At 54.8% G+C, this 22,202-nt stretch overlaps 1 protein-coding gene across 3 annotated transcripts in view; it reads left to right on the forward strand.

The window, feature by feature from the left end:
- The window catches only part of PALD1 (phosphatase domain containing paladin 1), an 82,758-nt gene extending 62,815 nt beyond the window's left edge, over positions 1-19,943 (forward strand). For all 3 annotated transcript variants that reach the window (XM_032609289.1, XM_032609288.1, XM_032609290.1), the window contains exons 19-20: positions 16,036-16,191; positions 18,125-19,943. In XM_032609289.1, the coding sequence (XP_032465180.1) occupies positions 16,036-16,191; positions 18,125-18,277 (309 nt within the window). In that variant the 3' untranslated portion in view covers positions 18,278-19,943. The remainder of the gene's footprint in view (positions 1-16,035; positions 16,192-18,124) is intronic.
- The last annotated feature ends 2,259 nt before the right edge of the window (positions 19,944-22,202 follow it).

The raw sequence follows: 22,202 nt of genomic DNA on the forward strand, positions 1-22,202 counted from the left end.
CGGCCATGTAACTCGCCGGGCCGCTCTGGGCATCAGACTCTGTGGCCTCTGGCCTCTGTCTGGAGCACGCTGACCTGTTCTTGTTCTTCTCTGGCCCAGTGAACTTGCTTGGCTGCTGGAGAAGAAGAGGGTGCTGGAGTGGGAGGGAGCAGCTGTGGGGGGAGCCGAGGAGACTGAGCCTGAAGTGAGGGAGCACCCCCCTGGGTGCCGACCTTGTGCTCTCTGCTGTGGGCAGCAGTCCCCAAGGTCAGCTTCTGCCTGTGGCCCCTGCAGAGAAGAGGCAGCTCCAAGCCAGCCCCACGCGCAGCCTGCATCTGGCACATGTGAATGGCTGATCCAGGCCAACCTTTGCTTAGGGTCATCGATCAGACCATGGTTGGGAAAAAGGGTGTTGGGCTAGAGACAGGCCATCTGGGGTCAGACTGTGCCCAAGGTCAGAGGTCACTTGGAAGGGCCGCCAAATTTGGGGTGGGGAAAGGGGTTAAGGAGTTTCAGAAAATGGACTTTGCTGAGCTTTGGAAGATGGGCTCATTTTCCCCAGGGCCAGCAGCTCCATTGTATATCCCCTTTGGAGTTGCCTGTGGGTGTCACTCATGGTGGTCTCGTATTCTGCCACCAGGTGGCAGCAGTGAACTGAGAGCCTGAGCTCCTTTCAGGACACCCTGAGAGGGCGGAGAACTGACGCTTCCATTTCTCTCTGTAGCTGGAGACCCAAGTAGTTGAAAAAGGATGCCTAGCCCTGCTTCAGAGCACCCATAGGCCCTCTCCCCACACTGACCACACTCTGACCACAGCCCCTTCGTTCCGGCCCTGCTAGCTCTTCACTGCCTTTAGGCAATTTAGGGACCGCCCCCGCCAAAGGTGATAGGCTCTCCCCTCCTCTGAGCTCTGCAGCCATGGATGTTCATTGTGGGGCACACCGAGGGTGCAGCAGGGAGCATCATGGGGACGTGAGCCTTGGGAAGAGAAGAGAGGTCCCACAGAGCTGGCCTTGAACAATCCCGAAGTAATGAGAGCCAGGCGAAGGCACTTCAGGCGGGAGGGAGCGCCTGGGCGAAGGCCAGGAGGCTGAAAGGTGCAAAGCGAGTTCAGAAGCAGTGAAGGTGCTTCGATGCCCGCGAACACAGTTGTGTTGGAAGTTGTCAGAGATGAGGCTGGGTGGGTGAGTTAGCTGTACTCTGCTGGCAGCGGGAGGGAAGGGTGGTGTGGTTGGGGCTATGTTCAGCGGTACATGCTCTGGCTGCCTTTGGGGTGTGGGGTGTTTTAATGGAAGCAGAGCCAGCGGAGGACTCTCGCCCCCTCCCCGCCAGGCCAGCCCCCTCATCAACGTTCCAAAGGCTAGGATGGTGCTAACCTCTGCAGTGGGAGGAGGGGAATCCCTGAGCCCCATTCCTGGGCTTCCTGGTGTTGGTGATGGAGGGATAAGGGTCCGGGGCGGAAGCAAGATGTAGAGTCATTCCCCAATGTGGCCACTAGGTGGCACCAGCGAGCTGGGGTCAAACTCTCAAAAGAGCTGAAGAGGAGGGGGGCCTGAGACACCCTCTAATCCAGTTCTTCTCACCCTGGCTGTGCAGTCGACTCACCTCGGAGCTTTAATACAGGCCCATGCCTGAGCTCCATCCGCAGAGAGTCTGATTTAGTTGGTCTGTTATGGGGGCTGGGGCATGGAGTTTTCCTTAAAGTAACTTAGGTGATTCCAAAGTACAGTCAAGGTTAAGTACCACGTACTCTCAGCAGGGGTCCCCAACTTTAGTGAGGTTCATGATCACCTGGAGGACTTGTTAAAATGCATATTGCTGGGCCCACCCCCCGGCTTTTGATTCTGTAGATCTGGGCGTCTAGCAAGCTCCTGCATGATGCTGGTGCCCCTGGGCGGGGCCCGCACTGCGGGTTCTGCCGCTGGAGTGTCTGGCCCTCTTGCTCGCTCCTTTTATAATAGCTTTATTGAGATGTAACTCACACACCACACAAGTCACTTATTTAAAGTGTGCAAGGCAATGGTTTTTAGTATATTCACAGAGTTGTGTAACCATCGTTGCCACATCAACTTTAGAACATTTTCATCAACCCAAAAAGAAACCTCTTGTACCCACTAGTAGTCGTTCCCCGTTTCCCCCTCTCCAAGCCCTGGGCGACCGCCGACCTACTTTCGGTCTCTGGGGATTCGCCTATTCTGGACGTTTATATAAATGGAATTATACAATATTTGGACCTTTGTGACTGGCTTCTTTCACTTAGCATAGTATTTTTGAGGTTTATCCACATTGTAGCGTGTATCAGTATTTCACTCCTTTTTATGACTGAATACTATTCTGTTGTGTGGATATATCACATTTTGCTTATCTCTTCATCAGTTGACGGACTTTGGGTTGTTTCCGTTTTCTCGCGATTATGAATATAGAGCTGCTATGAGCATTCATGTATAAGTATTTGTGTGGACGTGTTTTCAATATACACGGGAGTGGAATTGCTGGGTCATTTTATAACTTTAGGTTTAATCTTTTGGGGAACTGCCAGACTGTTTTCCAAAGTGGCCGCACCATTTTGTATTCCCATCAGCAGTGTGTGAAGATTCCAATTTCTCCACATCCTCGCTAACACTGGTGATTGTCCTTTTTAAAAAATTTTATTTATTTTTTTGGCCAGGCTGCGTGGCTTGTGGGATCTTAGGTCCCTGACCAGGGATTGAACCCACACCCTCGGCAGTGAAAGTGCAGAGTCCTAACCACTGGACCGCCAGGGAAGTCTCTGGTGATTGTCCTTTTTGATTTTAGCCATCCATTATAGCTGTAGCCCAGATGATTCTGTGGCTTCTTAGCTGGTCACTGAGGCCTTTTGTGGGTGAAATGGAGTCTGGAGTCCTCGCTCCCTGCATGGGAGACTGTGTGTCTCTCTGCCCCTCTAGGAGGTCGTGTCTGGGTGCTCTGACAGAGAGTGGAGTGGATGGGGGTCCCTAAGGTCCCTGAGTGGGGGTCAAGCAGATCCAAGAGGGAGGGGAGAGTGTGCAGGGTGCTCTTGCTGTCAGAGTCAGCTATGAAGAGGCAGGGAATCAGTTTGGGGATTGCCATTTTTTAAAAAAAATTAAATTAATTAATTAATTTTTGGCTGCGTTGGGTCTTCGTTGCTGCGCAGGTGCTTGCTCTAGTTGTGGCGAGCGGGGGCCACTCCTCGCTGAGGTGTGCGGGCTTCTCATTGCAGTGGTTTCTCTTGTTATGGAGCACGGGCTCTAGGCATGCGGGCTTCAGTAGTTGTGGCATGCGGTCTTCAGTAGTTGTGGCTTGTGGGCTCTAGAGCTCAGGCTCAGTAGTTGTGGCGCATGGGCTTAGTTGCTCCGCGGCATGTGGGATCTTCCCGGACCAGGGCTCGAACCCATGTCCCCTGCATTGGCAGGAGGGTTCTTAACCACTCTGCCACCAGGGAGGTCCCAGGGATTGCTATCTTAACAATAGTCACTCTTCTGATCCATGAAGAAATGAGGTATGTTTCCATTTATATTGGTCTTCTTTAATTTCTTACATGATGTTTTGTAGTTTCTGGAGTGTAAGTTTTGTACTTGTTTTGTTAAATTTATTCCTAAGTATTTTGTTATTTTTATGCTATTATAAATGGAATTGATTTCTTAGTTTTATTTTTTTAGTTTGTTCATTGCTACTGTATAGAAATACAACTGATATTTGTATGTGGGTCTTCTATCTTGCAACCTTGTAGAACTCGTTTATTAGTTCTAATACTTTTACTTTTTTAGTGAATTCCTTAGAATTTTCTGTATACAAGGTCATGTCATCTGCAAGTAGAGATATTTTATTTTTTTCTTTCCAATATGCATGTCTTTTATTTGATTTTCTTGTCTGATTGCCCTGGCAAAATCTTCCTGTACAATGTCGACTAGAAGTGGCAAGAGCAGACATCTTTGTCTTGTTCCTGATCTTAAGAGGAAAGCTTTCAGTCTCTCACCGTTAAGTGTGATATCAGCTGTGGGTTTGTCACAGATATCCTTTGAGGAAGTTCTCTTCCATTCTTGGTTTATTGTGTTTTTTAATGAAGAGATGTTAAATATTGTCAAATGCTTTTTCTCTATCCATTGAGATGATTCTCTGGTTTTTGCCCTTTATTCTGTTGGTATAGTGTATTGTTGGAATTGATTTTTGGAGATTAAACCAAGCTTGCATCCCTGGGATAAATCCTACTTGGTCTTGGTGTACGATCTTCTTTACATGTTGCTACGTTTGGTTTGTGGAGGATTTTTGCATCAAATTCATAAAAGCTATTGATCTGCAGAGTTCTTTTCTTGTGATGTGTTTGGTTTGGCATCAGGGTAATATTGGCCTCATACAGTGTTACCCTGTCACGGGGAGACAGAAACCTAGGGAGAGAGAGAGGGTATCACAAGTGTGTTAGTCAGCTTGGGTTGGCATACCAGACTACCACAGACTGCGTGGCTTAACCAACAGAACTTTATTTTCTCACAGTTGTGGAGGCTGGCAAGTCCAAGATCAAGGTTCTGGCTGATTGAGTTTCTAGTGAGGGCTCTCATCCTGGCTTATATACAGCTGCCTTCTCACTGTGTCCTCACATGGCCTCTGTGTGTGTGTATGTGTGTGTGTGTGTGTGTGTGTGTGTGTGTGTGTGTGTGTGTGTGGTGTGTGTACGGAGAGAAGGGAAGGGAGGGAGGGGGCTCTCTGCTATTTCTTCTTATAAGGACACTAATCTCAGAGGTCATCTAATCATAGACGCCTTCCAGCCTGGAGGTGCTGTTAGAGAACAAAGAAAGAGTCCAAAGACCTTATTCCTAGCCCAGGTTTCACAGACCAGTGTTAACAAAGGGAAGGATCTTTCAAGGGTTGCCAATATGTAGCCTTGTTAAATGTGTTCATTTTAAAGGAAGGAAGGAAGTAAAGAAGCAAAAATTTAAAAAACCCAACTACCATCTAACATGGTTGGCATTTTAGAAAAGAAAGGTTATTTTAGTACCAGAAAAGTAGGGTGGGTGCCAGAATAGAGGACAGTCCTTGAAAAGATTTATATTTCTAAATTCCTGTGGAGTTGTGAGACTGGTCATAGACCTAGATTTGGGAATTGCGACGAGGCCACTGCTTACTTTAGTCAGAAAGGCAGAATGCCTCCTTCAGGGTCACCCTGCACTCGCCCAGGCCTGACTGGACCCAGAGCCCCTGTCCTGCCTGAGGTCAGGGTGATCTGAGCTGTCTCAGCTGCCTCCAGATTTGAAGGGGCATCTGGCCAGCTAGGTGTGTGTGTGTGGACCCTGGAATGGATTTAATTATGACTGTCAAGCCCCGTGTGGATGGGAAGGAAGCAGGTTAGATTGTCCTGGGTTGACTGGTAGAAGGAACGAGGATGTGGGCGCTGGAAGGCGCTGGGTTCCTACAGGGCCATCTTCATCCTCTCTGACTACCTTTGTCCCCGCGCCCACAGGCTGGATTAATGGCGCTTCCTCGCAGCGCTGTGTGTGGGAAGGACACAGTGAATGTTCGAAAATGGGAGGTCCCAAGGATCATTGTAGGGCACAGTGTCCTGTGATGTTCTTCCTAGCTTCAAACCCCCTGAACAGACTCTCAGCTTTTAGTGCCAAGGGGACTTAGAGAGCATGTGACCTCTCTGTTTACAGATGAGCAGGAAGGCGGACTGCCCAGGGCCCCACGTGAGTTGATGGCAGATCAGGGATGAGAGGCAAAGATCCTCACTCCCAGCCCCGAGCCCCTCCCCTTACCACGATGCCCTTGACCCCGGGTCTCAGTCCATGTTGCCCTGGTGGGCTGTGGTGGGCTTGCTGAGGCTCCAGAGGCAGCTGCTTCCTCTACCCTTTCCCTCTGATGGACTGACTCCTCTGGAAATTAGCAGCCATGTCTCACGCCTGGTACCTGGCTGTTTATTTAGACCCCTGCCCTCTGGTTTCAAGCCGGAAGCCCCCGGCTGCTCTTCGGTGGAGCCTGCAGTTGTCTGCTCAGAGCAGGCCAGGTGCTGCATGTGCAGTGACTCTCGTTCGCCTGGTTGGACACCCAGGACCTCTGAATGGAAATGGACCTGAGCCCAGGCTCAGGTTGGGGGTGTATCGCCTACATGGGCTCCATTTGCCTGGGAACATGCCAGGTCCTGTCCACATTCTGCCCATCAGAAGGTTTCCTCCCAGGATCCCACAGCCTTGGGGTTCTGAGACTGTCAGCAGCACGCGCTCCTCAGCTTCCTGCCCTGCACCCCAGATCCCCCACACAGTGCATTTCCCTTCCCTGGCCCCGCCAGGTCCAGCAGTCAGCTTACACCTTAATCACAAGCAATTAAGAAAACGGCTCCTGGAGCTTGGTGAGTGCACTTCTGCCAGCAGTAAACCTATTTCAGGGCCCTTGGTGGAGAAGAGCGGGAGAATGTGGGGGTTGCTGCTCTGTCGTGGAGCAGAAAGGAGGGCTCAGGGTGTGTGTCAGTATCTGTCTGCACGGCGAAGTCACACAACGGCGCTGAGGACTCTTTGTAGCTTGTTTGTGGTTTTGGAAACGATATTAGACCATTACCCAGCCTCCCAGGGACGGTTTCGGTTTTGCCTTCTCTTTCTGGTCTTTGTGCCTGTGCGCTCACTTCCTCTCACAGGGGTGATCGCGCTGGGTACACAAGCTGGCCTGCCCATTCACCTGGATGGCGTGCTTCCATTTATACATGTGCTCAGTCAGCACGTGCTTACTGAGCGCCTGTCCTGTGTCTGGGGATGGAGCAGAGGGAAGCTTCACTGAGCTTAGATTCTGGTAGAATGAGGAGAGGCTCATTCATCGATGGTTTGAGCTCGTGGACACTTCAGCCTGTCTGTTGAAGAGCCTCTACATCATCCTATGTAATGTCGGCATAATACCTGGTTGAGTGGATGTACTGTGGCATCACCTGCTCTTCCTGTGGAGGTGGCCCGTGAGATCACTTCCTGTTGTTCTCTGGGCAGGTGATGGTACCGTGAGCCTCACAGCACATGCGGCTCTTTCATCCATGTGGCGTGTTTCTGAGGCCGATTCTTAGAAGTAGGATTATTGACTGAGTTGAAAAATAGGAACTTATTTTTTCAAATTATTTTGGAAAATTTCAAACAGAACAATTCAAAGTAGGGAGAATAATTTTCACAGACCCTTGTGTGCCCACCTCCCAGCTTCAGGAATCAGGGCCAGTCTTATTTCATCTGAAGCCCTACCAGTGCCACCCGCTACCCCAACTGGATTATTTTGAGACAAGTCCCAGACCTCATATTACTTCCTCTATGAATATTTCAGCATATCCGTCAAAGAAGGGATCTTTTAAAAAAAGACCATCATAGGGACTTCCCTGGTGGTCCAGGGGTTAGGACGCTGTGCTTCCACTGCAGGGGTCACGGGTTCGATTCCTGGTTGGGCAACTAAGATCCCGCAAGCTGCGGCGTGGCCAAAAAAAAAGACCATCATAACGCCATTATCACACCTAAAACGACAGTGATTTCTCGTCCTCCAATACCTAGTCAGTGTTAGATTTTCTCACTGATCTCACGATGTGTTTCTGCAGTTGGAGCAGGACCCAAACAAGATCCACGGGTGGCATTTGGCTCATGAGGCCCTTAAGTCTCAGTGAATCTAGAACATTTCTCCTCCTTTCCTCCCCTGAAGTGAATGTGATGAGGTAACCAGGTTATCTTCCCAGGCGTCCCACAGTCTGGATCTTGCCGATTGCACCTGTGGGTTTAGTTGAGCCTGTGTTGCAGTTCCCGTGCTTCCTGTAAATGGGTAGAGCAGAGGCTTGATCGGACTTGGCTTGGCGTTTGGCCGGCACAGTCACGGGTGGTGCCGTGTGCTGCCGCGGGGGCCTGGAAGGTCCTGTGGTCTCTGCTGTGACCTGGCAGCTGCTGGTGCTCATATCCTGGATTCCTTATTTCATGGGGGGTTTGCAAAATGCTGATACACCGGCTCTCTCATTCCCTCTGCATTAATTAACTGCTGTACTTCCAGAAAGAGCCGTCCCCGAGATGCAGTGAGGGCAGGAAGGCAGGCCCTTGGATTTACCCGTCCCCAGGGGAGGTTTGGGAGACACTTCTCTGTAGCCGAGTGGAGGTACTCAGTAAGCCCTAATGTTCCTCCAGACTCGGATGGCACTGGAGTCTGTGATGAGGGTCTGGGGGTGACTGGGTGGGGGTGGGCCAGGAGAGGGCAGATGGAGGGGCTCATGAGGGGAGGCTGGGAGTTGCTGGAGGCCATTGCTGGAGGCCACGGGGCCAAGGACACATGGGGCCTGGATGGTGTCCATGCCAGGCTCGGAACCAGCCTGGAGGTGTCCACGCCAGGCTGACTGTACATTTTCACATCCACAGTCTGGCTCAGTCCTCCCTGTGTGCCTGTACCTGACCAAGGCAGCTTGTAACATTCCCTCCATTTGAGGAAGGGAGGTCCTGGGCTTGTCCGAGGACACACAGCTGGTAGATGATGGCAGGAGGAGAGCACGACTCCAGCCCCCGACTCCCAGATCAGACCCTCTCCACTGTGCCACACTGCCGCCCAAGGAAGAGGGGGCAGTTTCACCTCCCTTGCCCATCTGCAGCCCCACTGGGGGAAAGCATAAGGCCTGGAAGCCATGGGCCTTGTCCTTGTATTCCCCGCCTAAGTAAGGGGAGGAACCCAGAGGACAAGAAGACATCCCACACTCGGGTCATGGCTGTAGAAGGGCATGGGGCCAGACCTGCACACACATTTTCCGTGGAGACAGACCTTCCCCGGTGTAGCAGTCTGGACGCCTCTCTTTGCCGAGGCCTGTCGCAGGCTGCCTGGCCTTTGGGGGCTGCAGCCCGTGATGCCTCCTCCATTCCTATAGAGGCAGTGAGTTTGGCTCAGGGCCTGATCACCCCATGTGTGTGAGGGGGCCACAGTGCTCAGGGTATTTTTTAAAATGCCTCAATAGGAAAAAAGAAAGAGAAAATCCTTTGAACTAAGCCACTCCATGAGTTTGGAATAGAGGTGAGAAGACTGGGCCCCCGACTGAGGAGAATCCAGGGGGCCCCCAGCCCACAGGGGTGACACCATCGGGTGAATGAGTGTGTTTCTTGCTGGGCCTGGAAAGGGAAAATATTTGTGACAGAAACCAAGGTCAGGGCTCCTGAAGGAAGTCCTGTTAGAATCATTAATGCCAAGGGCATTTTTCCTTAGCCTTGGCTAGTGACATTAATTCTGTGTTAGTTCTGTGTTTGAGACAGTCTGATGTGTCTCCCGTCTGTCCCTTCAGAAGGAGTTTGAGGAAAATCTGAGGTGAAGGTACCACACGGAGAGAAGTAAAACGTCCTTTGGTCTCAAATTGAGATTTATTTTATAGACTGTGATGCTTTAACTTTGAGCCATGCGTTTTGAGTTTTCTAAGAACTTCCCTCTCTTTCCTCTGGTCTTCAGAGCAGCTGGTGAGGAGGTGAGGGTGTGTTTTATTAGACCCATTTTCCTGAGGAACACACTGAGGCCTAATGAAGTTTTGTGACCAGCTGGAGGCAGGGTTAGCACCAGTCTCCCAACTCCTTGGCCTGCATTCCTTTCCTTCACTGTGATGGCCATGACCCAGGGGACAGTTCTCTTGTGGCAGAAAAAAAAGGGCTGGCAAGGAAGCCACCAGCCCTTCCTGGTTGCACTGCCCTGGGTTGGTGCAGAGTTGCTAAGAGGTCAAAGAGATCCAGCTCAGCACTGCAAGGGCGAAGATTATTTCTTTTTTTAAAATAAATTTATTTATTTTTGGCTGCGTTGGGTCTTCGTTGCTGTGCGGGCTTTCTCTAGTTGCGGTGAGCGGGGGCTACTCTTCATTGCAGTGCGTGGGCTTCTCACCGTGGTGGCTTCTCTTGTTGTGGAGCACGGGCTCTAGGTGCACGGGCTTCAGTAGTTGTGGCACACAGTCTCAGTAGCTGTGGCTCGCGGGCTCTAGAGCACAGGCTCAGTTGTTGTGGCGCACGGGCTCAGTTGCTTTGCGGCGTGTGGGATCTTCCCGGTCCAGGGATTGAACACGTGTCCCCTGCATTGGGAGGTAGATTCTTAACCACTGCACCACCAGGGAAGTCCCGAAGATTATTTCTTAAGAGAAATGTCGAGAGAGAGAGCTCTGGCCCTGAGCCCCAAGTGGGGTCTCTCTCTGTCTCTCCAAGACTCCGGCATGGCCAAAGTTGTTCCCTGGAGACCTCATTCTGGTAGGTAAAGTGTCTCAGGCGCTGCAATTAGAGCAACTCTGGTATGCTGTGAGCTGTCGTGTAAAATATGATGGAAGGAAAGGGTTGCTTCCCAAGGCTCTTTCACACCAGGCCAAAATAGAGCCAGTGGATTGGTGAGCAGCTTTCATTCAGATGGAGTGTGTGGGTGTGGGTCTGTGTGTGTGTGAGCGTGTGTGAGAGTGTGTGAGTGTGTGAGTAGGCTCATGTTCTCAGTAGTTGAGACCTCCCTTGCTTTCCCTTCGTTCCCATCATACGGCTGAGCTGGAACCACTTCCACCCTCCAGGGGGACTGTGCTGGTTTGTTCAATGGCATCCATCAGGGGAACACTGACAGGGTGCCAGGCGTGGTTTCTGAATGTGCGCCATCAGGCTTGGGATTTTCAGTGGTTTGGGAGGGGTTCAGATCTCAACCCCACCGTCTCCCTGCCTCCCCCCTCCCCCCCGCGCCCTCTCCGTCTCCTGAGACCCTGCCTCTGTGCTCATTGCTGTCATTGTCAAGTTCGTGGTTGTCACTAAAGGTGCCTCTTTCTGCTGCTCATCTCTGTTCCACGTACAAGGACTCATCCCTGAAACCCTGACTCAGACCCTGCCTGGCACAAGTAGGGCTTCACAGATGTCTGCCTGTGAGCGGATGGAAAGCGGACAGTTGCATAAGTCATTGTGTGATTAAATAGGAAAGCCGCCCCCTCTACCACCTCTGTATCTTTGGGTTCTTTGTCCACATCGTTGGTCTCCAGGAGAGGGTGCTCTTCTCCAGCAACCAGAAGAGCCCTGGGAGGGGGTCGGAAACCCTGGTTCTAGCCCAGGCTCTGCTAGTAACTTCTGGCACAACCTTGGGCAAATCACTTTGACCTGCCTGGGCCTCTGCTTTTCCATCTGTCACCCGGGGTCACTACTGCTGCCCCACCTGCCTTGAGGGGTGGCGGTGAGCACCTGCCTGGGTACCGGTGAGGTGGGAGTGGGGTGTACGGTGGCCGGGACACCAGGCTGACTCCCTTGGTTATGTGTAGGGACAGTGGGATCCTGAGGCCAGGACCGTGTCTGGTCAGCACTGAATCCCAGAGCCTGGTCTAAGGGTGACCGGTGTTTGTTGGACGAACATCAGAGACGCACATGGTGCCAGGTTTAGCCCTTCATGCTTTGAAAGTGCTGATCAAAATATGACATCTTTGGAAAATCAGTTACCCGCCTCTGGGGCAAGGGCCCCTTTCTCCCTTCTGGGGACTAGGCGTGGAAAGCATCCTTGGGCGTGAGGCCCCTCAAGCCCACGCAGGCCTGAGGATGGAGTCTGCAGGGACTCATGCAAAGCCCCCAAGGAGAGGGGTGGCGTTCAATTTTGAGAAGAAGGGTGGGGTCTGAGCTCTGGGACCCTGCCCCTTAGAAACTGACCATCTTTGAGGGCTGTGGGCCGCCCGCCCAGTCTGGACCCCGCCTCAGCTGGAGGGCGGTGGTCGCCAGGCCATGCTTGTTCCTGGGGAGCGGGTGGGGAGAGGGCGGCAGGGAGGTTCTAGTAATGACCGCAGGTTCCCACAGGGTCACTCTGGTGCCACACGGGGAATAGACAGCAGGGGTGGGGTTGAGGGCGGTGGCAGGGAGGCCAGTCAGACGCCGTCACTGAGATGAGGTGGCTTGACTGGGGCGTGAGAGGGGGCAGCTTCTGGGGGTGTGTTGACATAGAGTTGACAGGATTCCCTGATTGGCTGGATGTGGGGCTGAGAAAGGGAGAAGTGGAGGAGGGATGTCGGTTTGGGCCTTAGCAGCAGGAGTTGGCTGTGAGATGGCAAGCTTGTGGGCAGGGCAGGTTTGGGGAGCGGTCCCGAGGCCCATGTGGAGTGTGTTGTGGAATTTGAGGAGCCCGAACCTTGTCCATGCGGAGCTCTTGAGCAGCGGTTGCACGTCTGAGTCCGGAGCCCCTGGCGCAGGTGCACACGTGGGGGTCCCCAGGGAATCTGGAAGCTTGGTTCTAGATGACACTGAGAGTATGACACTGAAAGGGCAACATGACCCGGGGAGTGAGTGCCCATTGACCAGCTGAGCACCCTCTGCACGCTGGGTCCTAGTCAGACGCTCAGGGCGGCGGGAAGGGGGCGGAGATGGAAACCTGGCTGTAATCTGCTGCCTGCTGCCCCGGCGTATCGCTGTCTTGAGGAGACCAGTCATGCCTTGGAGAAGCAATTAGAAGCCCTCACGATGGAATGTAATGCAGTAGTTAGTGAACTGGCGCAGAGCAGAGGAGGCTGAGAAGCGTGCGGTGGGGCTGAATGCTTCAGAGCCTCGCGAGAGCAGTGGCTTGTCCAGGGCCTGGAGGGAAAGCTGAACGCGACCAGCCCCGGCGGAGGGGAGGGCATTCCAGGCAGGAGGAAGAGAGAGGGTAAAGGTACAGAAGCAAGAGTGAGGCAGGGAGCACTTGAACTTGACTGTGGTGGAAAGGCCTAGGTTGTTAGGAGAGCTGGGGTTTTGGAGTTCATGTCCCAGCTTGGAACTCTGTGACCTTGCTGAGCCCCATCTGCACCATGAAGTGTCCCTCTTGCTTCATGGGTTTGCTGGAGGGCATATTAGAATCTCCTCATCAGATCTACGTGCGTTGTGCTCAGCCTGGCACCTGCATGCAGGGGGCCTGGGCACACCCGGGGAGGCTTTCCAGCCTTGCCTCCGTGGGCCTCTCCCAAGTGGCCCAGCAAGGAGCAGCGCACCTCGGGGCCCGCGTTGATGCTGGGTAGACTGGAGGCTTGAGAGGCCTGACGAACCCAGGGCCCTGCCCACCTTCCCTGGGCCCCGTCTGTTTTAGTGCTTAGCCCCCAATGGATGAGGAAGCCCTGTCCGCTCCACCACAGCTAATGACAGCCTGGCCTGCCAGGCCATCTAAAAACAGTTCCACTATTTTTATGTACTGGAGGTGGCTGGCCTGTCCTCTTCCCCAGACAGTGCCAACCTGGGGTGATTTTAAGGAAACCAGGGCTTTGCTAGGAAGATGGGTCATTGTCTCAAATCACAGACTGCGGTCGGGCAGGAAGCACCCACGGAACCTTCCGGTGGGTGTCAGGCGTCACCTTGACCCAGTGGTCTGAATTTAGAGATAATTCCACCCTACCTTGCCAGTAGGGTCTCGGAAGGAATCACTTGACCTCTCCACCCAAGATGTTCCTCAGAATCCTTGCTGGAATCTCTGGGGGCAGCAGGCTTCTGTCCCCTCTGGAGCAGGGGCACCAAGAAGATAGAGCTGCCGCGGCTCTGCCCCCGGGGCCAAGTCCCGAGCTGAGGCCTCTTCACACCCAACAGGAAGTTACTTCTGAGCTCTTGAAAGTAGTTTAAAATGACTCTGCCTGGTGGCACTGTGGGTGAATTCCTTTCCTTCTTTCTAAGAAAATGTGTTTAACTAGGCTCCCAGCCTTTGGATGGAGACTGGGGAGCAGTGTAAGGGATCGGGTGGTGAATGCCCAGCGCCACGCGGCATGAAATAGTCACCCTTAGAGACAGGCAGAGTCATGCTGTATTGGCCGCAGTTTGTATTTAGGTAAAATTTTTTTTGTTTGTTTTTGGGTCCACTGCCTAATTTCTAAGCAAAACTGCTTTTCTTTGAGCAGTTGGTTGGTTGAGCCGTCCTTAAAACAGTAGGCGTCCTGCCCCTACCAGCCCCAGTCAACTTCCCGCACCAGTGGCCTTGGGGCCATTCCTACCCTCACATCCAGAAGCCCTGCTGGCCCCTTTGTCTGTAGGGTCAGGGCTTGCCTGGCTCTGGGCCCCCTGCTGCTACAAGCCCCTCCCCCTCTGCCTCCCTTGGACCCACCTCCCTCTTTGACCCTTTCCTCCCCCTGTCAGGGCACCTCAAATCCTCCTCGTCTTGGAGGCCCTCCCTCGTCCACTACCTGCCTTATCTTGATCCCGTGGTCCGGCTGCACTGGGTGTTTGGCCCCAGTGCAAACACAGGGTGTTTGTCCCCTGTCTCCCCCAGACCATGAGTGTCTGCGGGCAGGGCCTGCGTGTGCCCCACCTTTGTGCCGTGGCTGTGGCCCCTGTTCTGTGAATGGCTGGACCCGTGTGGCCCCCCAGGGTTTATAGGTGCTTCCTCATGCCATACTTTACTGAGCAATGTGACCTTCAGCAGCGTGGGGCCGAGAGTTTAAATGGCAGAGCTGGGACCAGAGCCCAGTCTTGTCTCCCAGGGAGTCAGGGCGCTGGCTGTGGTCCCCTTGCCCCAGCTGGGCCCTGTTCGCTGTCCCCAAGGTTCCAGAGCTCCTTCTGGACGGTGTGTTGGGCCAACCGCCCACTCCCACGACCCTGGGGGCAAAGACGGCAGAGGCATCAGAGGCTGAGTCACCCGAGGCAGAAGTGGGAGGTGCGGGACTCCAGGTCCCACAAGCAAGCCCACTCCAGCTCGCGGTTCTTAGGGCTGTGGGTCGTGTCATGTCTGGGGCGGGGGCCCACCCAGGAGCCTTCCTGAAGCGGCCTGGAGGAGACTCGTGTAGGCTGATGTGTGCCTACGTGGGAGGGCTTCCAGCTGTGGCCCAGTTGTTGGGAGACTGCCCTTCCTGGTTCCCAGAGGCCCGGGGACTGGCTGTGCCCTCCCCTGGGTGTTCGCGCTGCCTGAAGGTATGGCCGCTATGCCACATCCTCTTCTTGGAGCAGAGAGAGCTGCCGTGGGCTCTGGCTGGAGGCCAGGGTGGGTGTGGGTGTGGGTGAGCAGGAGGAGGGCGCAAGTGCAAGGTGAGGTGTGGCGTTCAGTCCCCCGGACTCCCCCCTAGGGCGACGGTCCATCTGCGGTGGGTTGGAGGAGCACGCTCAGATATGGTGGCAGACACCCGGCAGGGGGAGAGCTGGCTCTGTGTGTCCTGGGCCTTGTCCCCCTGCCTTCCCACTGGGCCCGACACGGAGGAGGACCTGGAGGGGACCCCATGTAAGGCCTCTTCCTTCTGAGCGTTAGTCTCCCGCGAGTCTTCCGTTAACAGGTCCCTCCTATTCTCAAAGCTTCAGTGGCTCCCCGGTGCTAAAGCCACAGAGCTCAACCCTGGCTCCCTAGAATGGCCCCGGGGACTTTCCACTGTCCCTGTGCCCAGGCCCACCCCCCGGAGGTTCCCGTCTGATTGGTCCGGGGTGGGGCCCAGGCATCTGCACGCCAGGGTTGGGAAGCTGGCTTAGAGGGTAGACTTCTTGGCGCCAGGGTGGCTTCCACAGTTGGGGGCCAACCCGGTTCCCGTCTTGTCCCTTCACACCCTTGTTTCAGCCAGGCCAGCCCCTTCCCGGTCTCCCTACCTGCTGGGCACCATCCTCACCTCTGGCCGCCCCGTCTGGTGTTCACTGTCTTAATCCGAGTCCACGCAGGCCCCTCAAGGCCCAGCTGCGTCGTGTGCTCTCTGGGAAGCTACCTTTAGTCACTTGGCTGTCCCTTCCCTCCCTAGCGTGGCCTGTTCTCCTAGAAGGTGCTCAGGATTACCGTTCAAAAGACCGATGCCCCATCCTCCATCCCAGTCTGTCCCTCCCTGAGCTCCCGCCCCTGTTGCTGACCCTGCTTCTGTGGTCTTTCTGTGTCCGTCCCCAGCCTTGGAGAGTGTGTGTGTGGTGTGAGAGTGTGTCTGTATGTGTGTGTGTCGGTGTGTGTGTGTATGGTTTGTGTGTGAGTGTGTATGCGGTGCGTGTTGTGTGTATGTGACTGTGTTGTGTGTGGGGTGTGTGTGACCGAGGGCATGTGGTGTGTGAGTGAGGTGTGTGTGAGTGTGTGTGTGGTGTGTACGATTGTGAGAGTCTGTGAGTGTGTGAGTCGGGTGTATGTGTGTAGAGCGTGTGTGGAGTGTCCCCGGCTGGGGGTGAGCACCCACTCTGACTCCCGCCCCGTGCCGTCCGTCCTCCAGGCGAAAGCGGCCAAGTCAGAGCGGGAGGCCCGGAGGCTGCAGCTGCGGAGCCTGCAGTACCTGGAACGCTACGTCTGCCTGGTGCTCTTCAACGCGTACCTCCACCTGGAGAAGGCCGGCTCCTGGCAGAGGCCCTTCAGCGCCTGGATGCGGGAGGTGAGGGCGGGGGTGGGGGCCGGGACCACCCTGTGCGTCTTCCCCGGGCCCAGGGACAGGCGGGCAGAGTTGAGCGGGCAGAGTTCTCATCTCACTGTACAGGACGCTTCCCTGTGGCTGAGATTGTGTCTCGTTCAGCTCTGGGTCCCCAGCACGGCCTCCGCGCTCAGCAGGCAGTGAGTGGATGGGTGAGGCGGGGGAGGGAGGAGACGAGGCGCCTGGGGACACAGCAGGGCGGGTGCTGGGCTGGGCCCCTGCTCCCTGCCTGCGTCCCCCAGGCCAGCGTCACCTGGGTGCTACACGCCTGCCCACTGTTGTGCCCTTCTGGCTTCCCGCTGTGGCTCGGCCCCTGCTGCCTTGCAACCGTGACCTCGGACAAGTTAGTTAGCCCCTCTGAGCTGCTGTCCTCGGCGTTACAACGTCAGCACCACCTCAGGAGGCTGCGGTGGGGATTCCATGAGGTGTATACAGTGCCATGTGCCAGAGCTCGTGTGAGCGGGTCTGCCTTACGTGGCGACTGTATGCTCCCATTCTACAGAGGAGGAGACTGAGCACAGAGGTTAGGTGCCGTGTTCACGGTCAGCGTTAGAGCAGGTTGTTTGGCTCCAAAGCCCACCATGTCTGGCCTAAGACGCTGCCCTCTCTTGCCGCCTCCACCCTCCCACTCTGCTTGCTTCTTTCTGTTTCTTCCCCCAGCTCGGCTGCTTTTAGAGGAAGAGCCGCTGCCTCGGAACCTCTAGGGCAGGAGAAAGGCCTCCTTCCCTCCTTGGCAGAGGGGCCTGTAATTACCCCTCCGCCGGGACACTGGCCCCTACTGACCTCACCAGACTGTCCTGACAGTTCTAATCTGGACTCAGGGCTGGAATTAGCTCCCGTGGGGCAGGTGTGCAGGAGGATGGGAGTCTGTGATGGGTATAGGAAGGGTAGGGGGGCTTAGGTCTGTGTGCACGTGGGGTCAGAGCTGTGAGGGAACAGAGGCAGGGAGGCCACCACAGGGCCTGGTGGCGGGAGTGGTGGCTGCCGGGCGTTTCTGCTGAAGGTGAGCCTTCCGGGTGGTCCTGATAGGGCGTGGGTCACACCAAGGCCACCTTGGGGCTACCCTCTTGAGCAGGCCTTGGGCTCAGCTTCCTCTTGGAGGTGGAGGTGAAGGTGGTGGGGGACCTAGGACACTTCTGCTTGGGTTCTGCTCGGAGAGCTGAAATCAGGGGGACCAGGGGCTGGGGAGCTCGCCGGCTGAACCTGGGTAGTGGGTGTTTGGGGACGTCAAGGAGGGCGAGAACTGCTGGTCCAGCCCCCTAGCGTGGGTTCCAGCCTTGGGATGAACAGAGGGCAGAGGCCTCTGTTTGGAGTGGAGCCTGCATCCTCTCCATCCCCTGGGACAGTGGGGAGAGAAGGAGGCTGGTCGTTGAGTGGTTTGAGTCCAGGGAGGCCCCAGTTAACCCGCCTGAGCTGAGGCCCTTGGTGGGCCTGCCTGCTCCACAGCTGGAACTCACGGCCAAAGGGCCCTTGCTGGCTGCTGCATCCACACTGCCTTCCCCAGCGCTCCCTGAGGGCCTGGCTGTAATACCGGGAGCAGCTGGCCTCTGCTCCCGAGGTCCCCATGGGAGCGTCGGGGCTATGCAGGCATGGGGCGTGCTTGGCCTCCCGTGCTGCTCCCCGCTTGTTCACTACCTGCCGGGCGCTCTCTGTGCAGTGTCGCCCTCCACACTGTGCAGTCCCACTATAAGGAAGGGAAGCGCAGAGCAGTTAATAGTAATCGAGACGCAAACTTGTGCAGGTCACTGAGCTGGGGGGAGGCAGCGCTGGGCCCCAGACTCGCCTGTATCTGCGGAGCCCAGGGAGGGGAGGACGGTGTGACACAGGGGGATGGGGGACCTGAATGATTACCCCCCCTTCCCTGGAGCTCTGCCCCCATCTCTGCTGTCCTTCCCAGGTGGCAGCAGAGGCCGGCATCTACGAGATCCTCAACCAGCTGGGCTTCCCCGAGCTTGAGAGCGTGGAGGACCAGCCCTTCTCGAGGCTGCGCTGCCGGTGGCAGGAGCAGAGCCACAGCCCCGAGCCCTCCGCCGCAGGGGACCTCCTGTAGGAATGGGACTTCCTGTAGGATGCGCTCCCCCGCCCCTGCTACCGTCGCCTCCCACGGGGCCGCCTCCTACCCTCACAGACTGGGGGTGCCGGAGCTGCTCACCGACAGCGGCCCTGAGAAATGATCCCTCAGCTTAGCAGAGAGACTGGCATGGGTGGGGACCCCTTTTCTGAAAGAGCTTTTATAGGACAGTTGGCGCACAGTGATACTTTGTGAATGGCAGGCGCGGGGAGGGCCTGCAGGAAGGCCGGTGTGGCATCGACGTCTGCAAGGAGCTCACTCCCCAAGTTGCCAAGCGAAGCCCCTCGCCGCTTCGCCCTCCGCTCTCCCCCGAGCGGCTCTGACGGGCCCTGGCGGAGCGGCCCTAGCCAGTGTTGGTTTCCCTCTTGCCCTCTCTCGTGGCTCTCTCACGCGGCTTCTCCTCTTTCGCTGCCTGAGCACCGCCCTGGGGGCCCCGGGCTCCCTGGGGAGTGGACTGTGTGCTGGCTGATTTGTTAGCCTAAAGGCAGCTTTACCCAGTTTCCTTGCCTCTCATGCCTTGTCTCAACCTGGAGACTTGAAGGACAACCTCATGCCCAGTGGGTCCCGCAGGGGCCTCCGCCTCTCCTTCCTTTGCCCTCTCCCCTCCTCTGGGCTGGCAGGACTTTGGAGGTTTCCAGGGAGCTGAAAATGAAATGGAGTCCCTCTCGGAGGAAGAAAGAGCTCCCAGAAGGTGCATGCGGCCCCGTGGAAGAGGCCAGCTCCATTTCTCTGGAACCATGGGTGGGAGGTCTGGGGAAGCACTGCCTCCCTGCCGTGCCATCCAGAGTGGCCTGTGCCCCAACCTGCTGTGGCAGGAGCCCCGGAGCCTGCCGGGTGACCCTGAGTGAGCAGTGGGGCGTGTGAGAGTGGGCCAAGGATGGCGTGAGGGGGCAGTTGGATTCCAGGCCATCCTTGCTGAGCATCCTTGAGCTGCCTTCCAGTGGGGGCAGAAGGGGCCAAGTGCTGCTGAATTAGCAGCTGCCGGGCCCAGCTCTGTGCAGACAGTGAGAGGGTTGCTCGGAGAGGCAGGCGGTGTTGAGCTGAGTCTGCGGCTCTCCCTCTTGGGGCTGGTGTCCCCCGAAGCACAGGGGCTGAGTGGTGTGGACGCTGTCCTCCTGGCCTGGCTTGTTGGGGCCAGAGGGGTCTCTCTCGGTTGTACACCGGCACTTGTGCGGAGAAACAGGTGATGTGTCACCGGTCATGGTGTTTTGAAAAGGGGGAAGAGGCCAGAGTTGTTCACATCTACCTAGTGTTGGAAAATTTATGACCATTTTGGCTGAATTCTTTTGCAAATCTACTGTATGTCTGTTCACTACCTTTTCAGATTTGTTGTTGGTTTTGGTTTTATTTTTGCATGTAGTAAAAAGTGTTAATTTTGTTGCAGACAAGGTCTAGATGAGGGGTCAGAGATCAGGGCTGAACTGGGAGGGATCCTTTGCATTCTCACGGTTGGCCCTGACTTTCAGCTGTGCTGGGACTACTGGCTGGTCACATCACCTCTCTGCCTCAGTTTCCCTATCTGTAAAATGGGAGAATAATACTTGCCTACCTACCTCACAGGGGTGTTGTGAGGATTCATTCGTGATTTTTTTTTTTTTTTTTTTTTTTTGTACAGAGCTTTTGAGCATTAAAAGTGACTAAATGTGAAGTGCGCTTGGCTGCCTATGTCTTCATTGTGGGTCAGGTGTTACAGAACTGATGCAAGCTGGGGTCCCTGCTACTTCAGAGTAAGGGTGGGAGGGCAGGGAGAGCCAAGAGCATCTGCCCGTAGTGCACCTGATTCTCAGAGAAGGTGGATTTTCCTGGATGTCTCTCTCCTTCCTTCACATCCCCAACCATGTTTGACCATCTCACTCTGGATGCCCACGGCTGACGTACTGAGCCCCTTCCTGAAGAAGGCAACATAACAGGCTAATTCACGCTAAAGTGTGAAGGACTGTTACATCCAGGGAAATGGAACAAAATGGAATTTCAAGGGCTATGAAGGAGGGTGGTCCTCAACCTCTATTTCCTTTTCTTATCCCTGCAGGCTCCCCTTGGTCCCTTTAGGCCCCTGAAGGCTTGAACACACTTGTGTTGAGAAATTGGTGTGTAAAGAGGCAGTAGGGAGAGTGAGGCAGAGAGAGTGCTGACCTGAGGCTTCTCTCTAAGCTCTTCCAGCATTAGGGGAATCAGACCCTCTGGGTTGTAGTTCCAAGGTCAGCTGGGGGTGGTGAGAATGGAATCCAGAGCTCCGACCGCATAGGGTTGGTGACCTCCCCAGCCTTGGAGGGGAGGCCTCCTGAGGTTATTTCCCAGCACAGCAGAGTCCAGGCATGCTCTGTGTGGCTTCTGAATGTGAGTGCAGTGGTGTATACACCAGTGTGCACGTGTGTCCGTATGTGCGGTGGTTCAGCACTTCTCTGCCAGGGATGAGGGGATTGTAAAACTATGATCAGTACAAGGATCTCCTGGGACCCTGATGGAGGTGCGGCAGGGTCTTGGGACGACCAGGCCTGGCAACTGGAATACTGTCCAGCGAGCCCTGGACGTCCTCTGCAGCATCACCGGGGGTGCGCCGCTCCAATCCCCCCTCAGGAGAACCCGCTGCAAGAGCAGATGGCACAACTGCAGCCACTGCAGCTTCGATCCAACACGCACCAAGGCCGCCCTCTGTCTCCAGCCCTTTCCCCGCTCAGGCTCTCCCAGACGATGACTGAGGCCGGCAGGGCTCTCGAGCCACTAGCCACGCTGTTTCTACCCGTGGCAGCCTTGCCTGGGGCCTCCCCATTGGTCTGGCTGGAGGTTCCCCAGACCCACCCTGCAGCGTGGGGCTCTCGCTCCCTCCTTTCATGGGCGTCAGACCCGCATCGTGGTCTTCCTGCCTTCTGCCACCTCCTCCTTTATCCTTCACGGGTTTCCACAAATAAATCTCTTGCACATCTGATCCCATCGTGGTGTCTGCCACTCTGAGGACCTGAATGACACACCCTCACCCTCTCCTTGGCCTCTCTGGGCAGCTTCCTTGTCCCTCTTGCTGGTTAAGGCAGTCTTCTCTGGCACTGTGTAGGGACACCATCAGCCCGGTTTCCAGCTTCATATGTTACAGTTCCAGCCAGACTCAGTTGTCTTTCTCTCTCTCGCACCGCCCTGCCCTTCCATCTCGAGTGTGGGGCTGCGGGGCCTGTGGACTGGGGCCCGTGTGGAAGGAAATCGTTGCTCAACTTCTCTGTGGATGGGGTGGGGTGGGGAAGGCAGGACTGAGGCGCTTAAGAGTTATCTGGGTGGATACCCTTAAATCTGCGAATGGCAGTGCCAACCTCTGATTATTTCCTAAATAAAGGGAATATTTCCTAAGTAAAGCATTAGAAAGGTTTTCAATTTGTCCTCCAGAAATGTCCTATTAGATAGTCTCAAATAGCAATTAATGAGCTCACTGTTTATCATGCCTGGCCAGCACTGCCTATTCCACTTTTTAAAAACTTCTCGCTAGTTTTGTGGCTCACAATAGAATCTCATATGTGTTTAATTTTATATTTTATTTATTTACTTATTTTTTATTGAAGTATAGTTGCTATACAGTATATGTTACAGGTATGTAATATAGTGATTCACAGTTTTTAAAGGTGATACTCCATTTATAGTTCTTATAAAATATTGGCTATATTCTCCATGTTGTACAGTATATCCTTGTACCTTATTTTATACCTAATAGTTTGTACCTTTTACTTCCCTACCCCTGTATTACCCATCCCCCCTTCCCTCTCCCCACTGGTAACCAATAATTTGTTCTCTGTATCTGTGAGTCAGCTTCTTTTTGGTTGTATTCACTGGTTTGTTGTATTTTTTAGAGTCCACATATAAGTGATATCCTACAGTATTTGTCTTTCTCTGACTTACTTCACAAAGCATGATATTCTCTAGG

This window comes from Phocoena sinus, chromosome 16, assembly GCF_008692025.1.
Source record: "Phocoena sinus isolate mPhoSin1 chromosome 16, mPhoSin1.pri, whole genome shotgun sequence".
NCBI lineage: Eukaryota > Metazoa > Chordata > Mammalia > Artiodactyla > Phocoenidae > Phocoena > Phocoena sinus.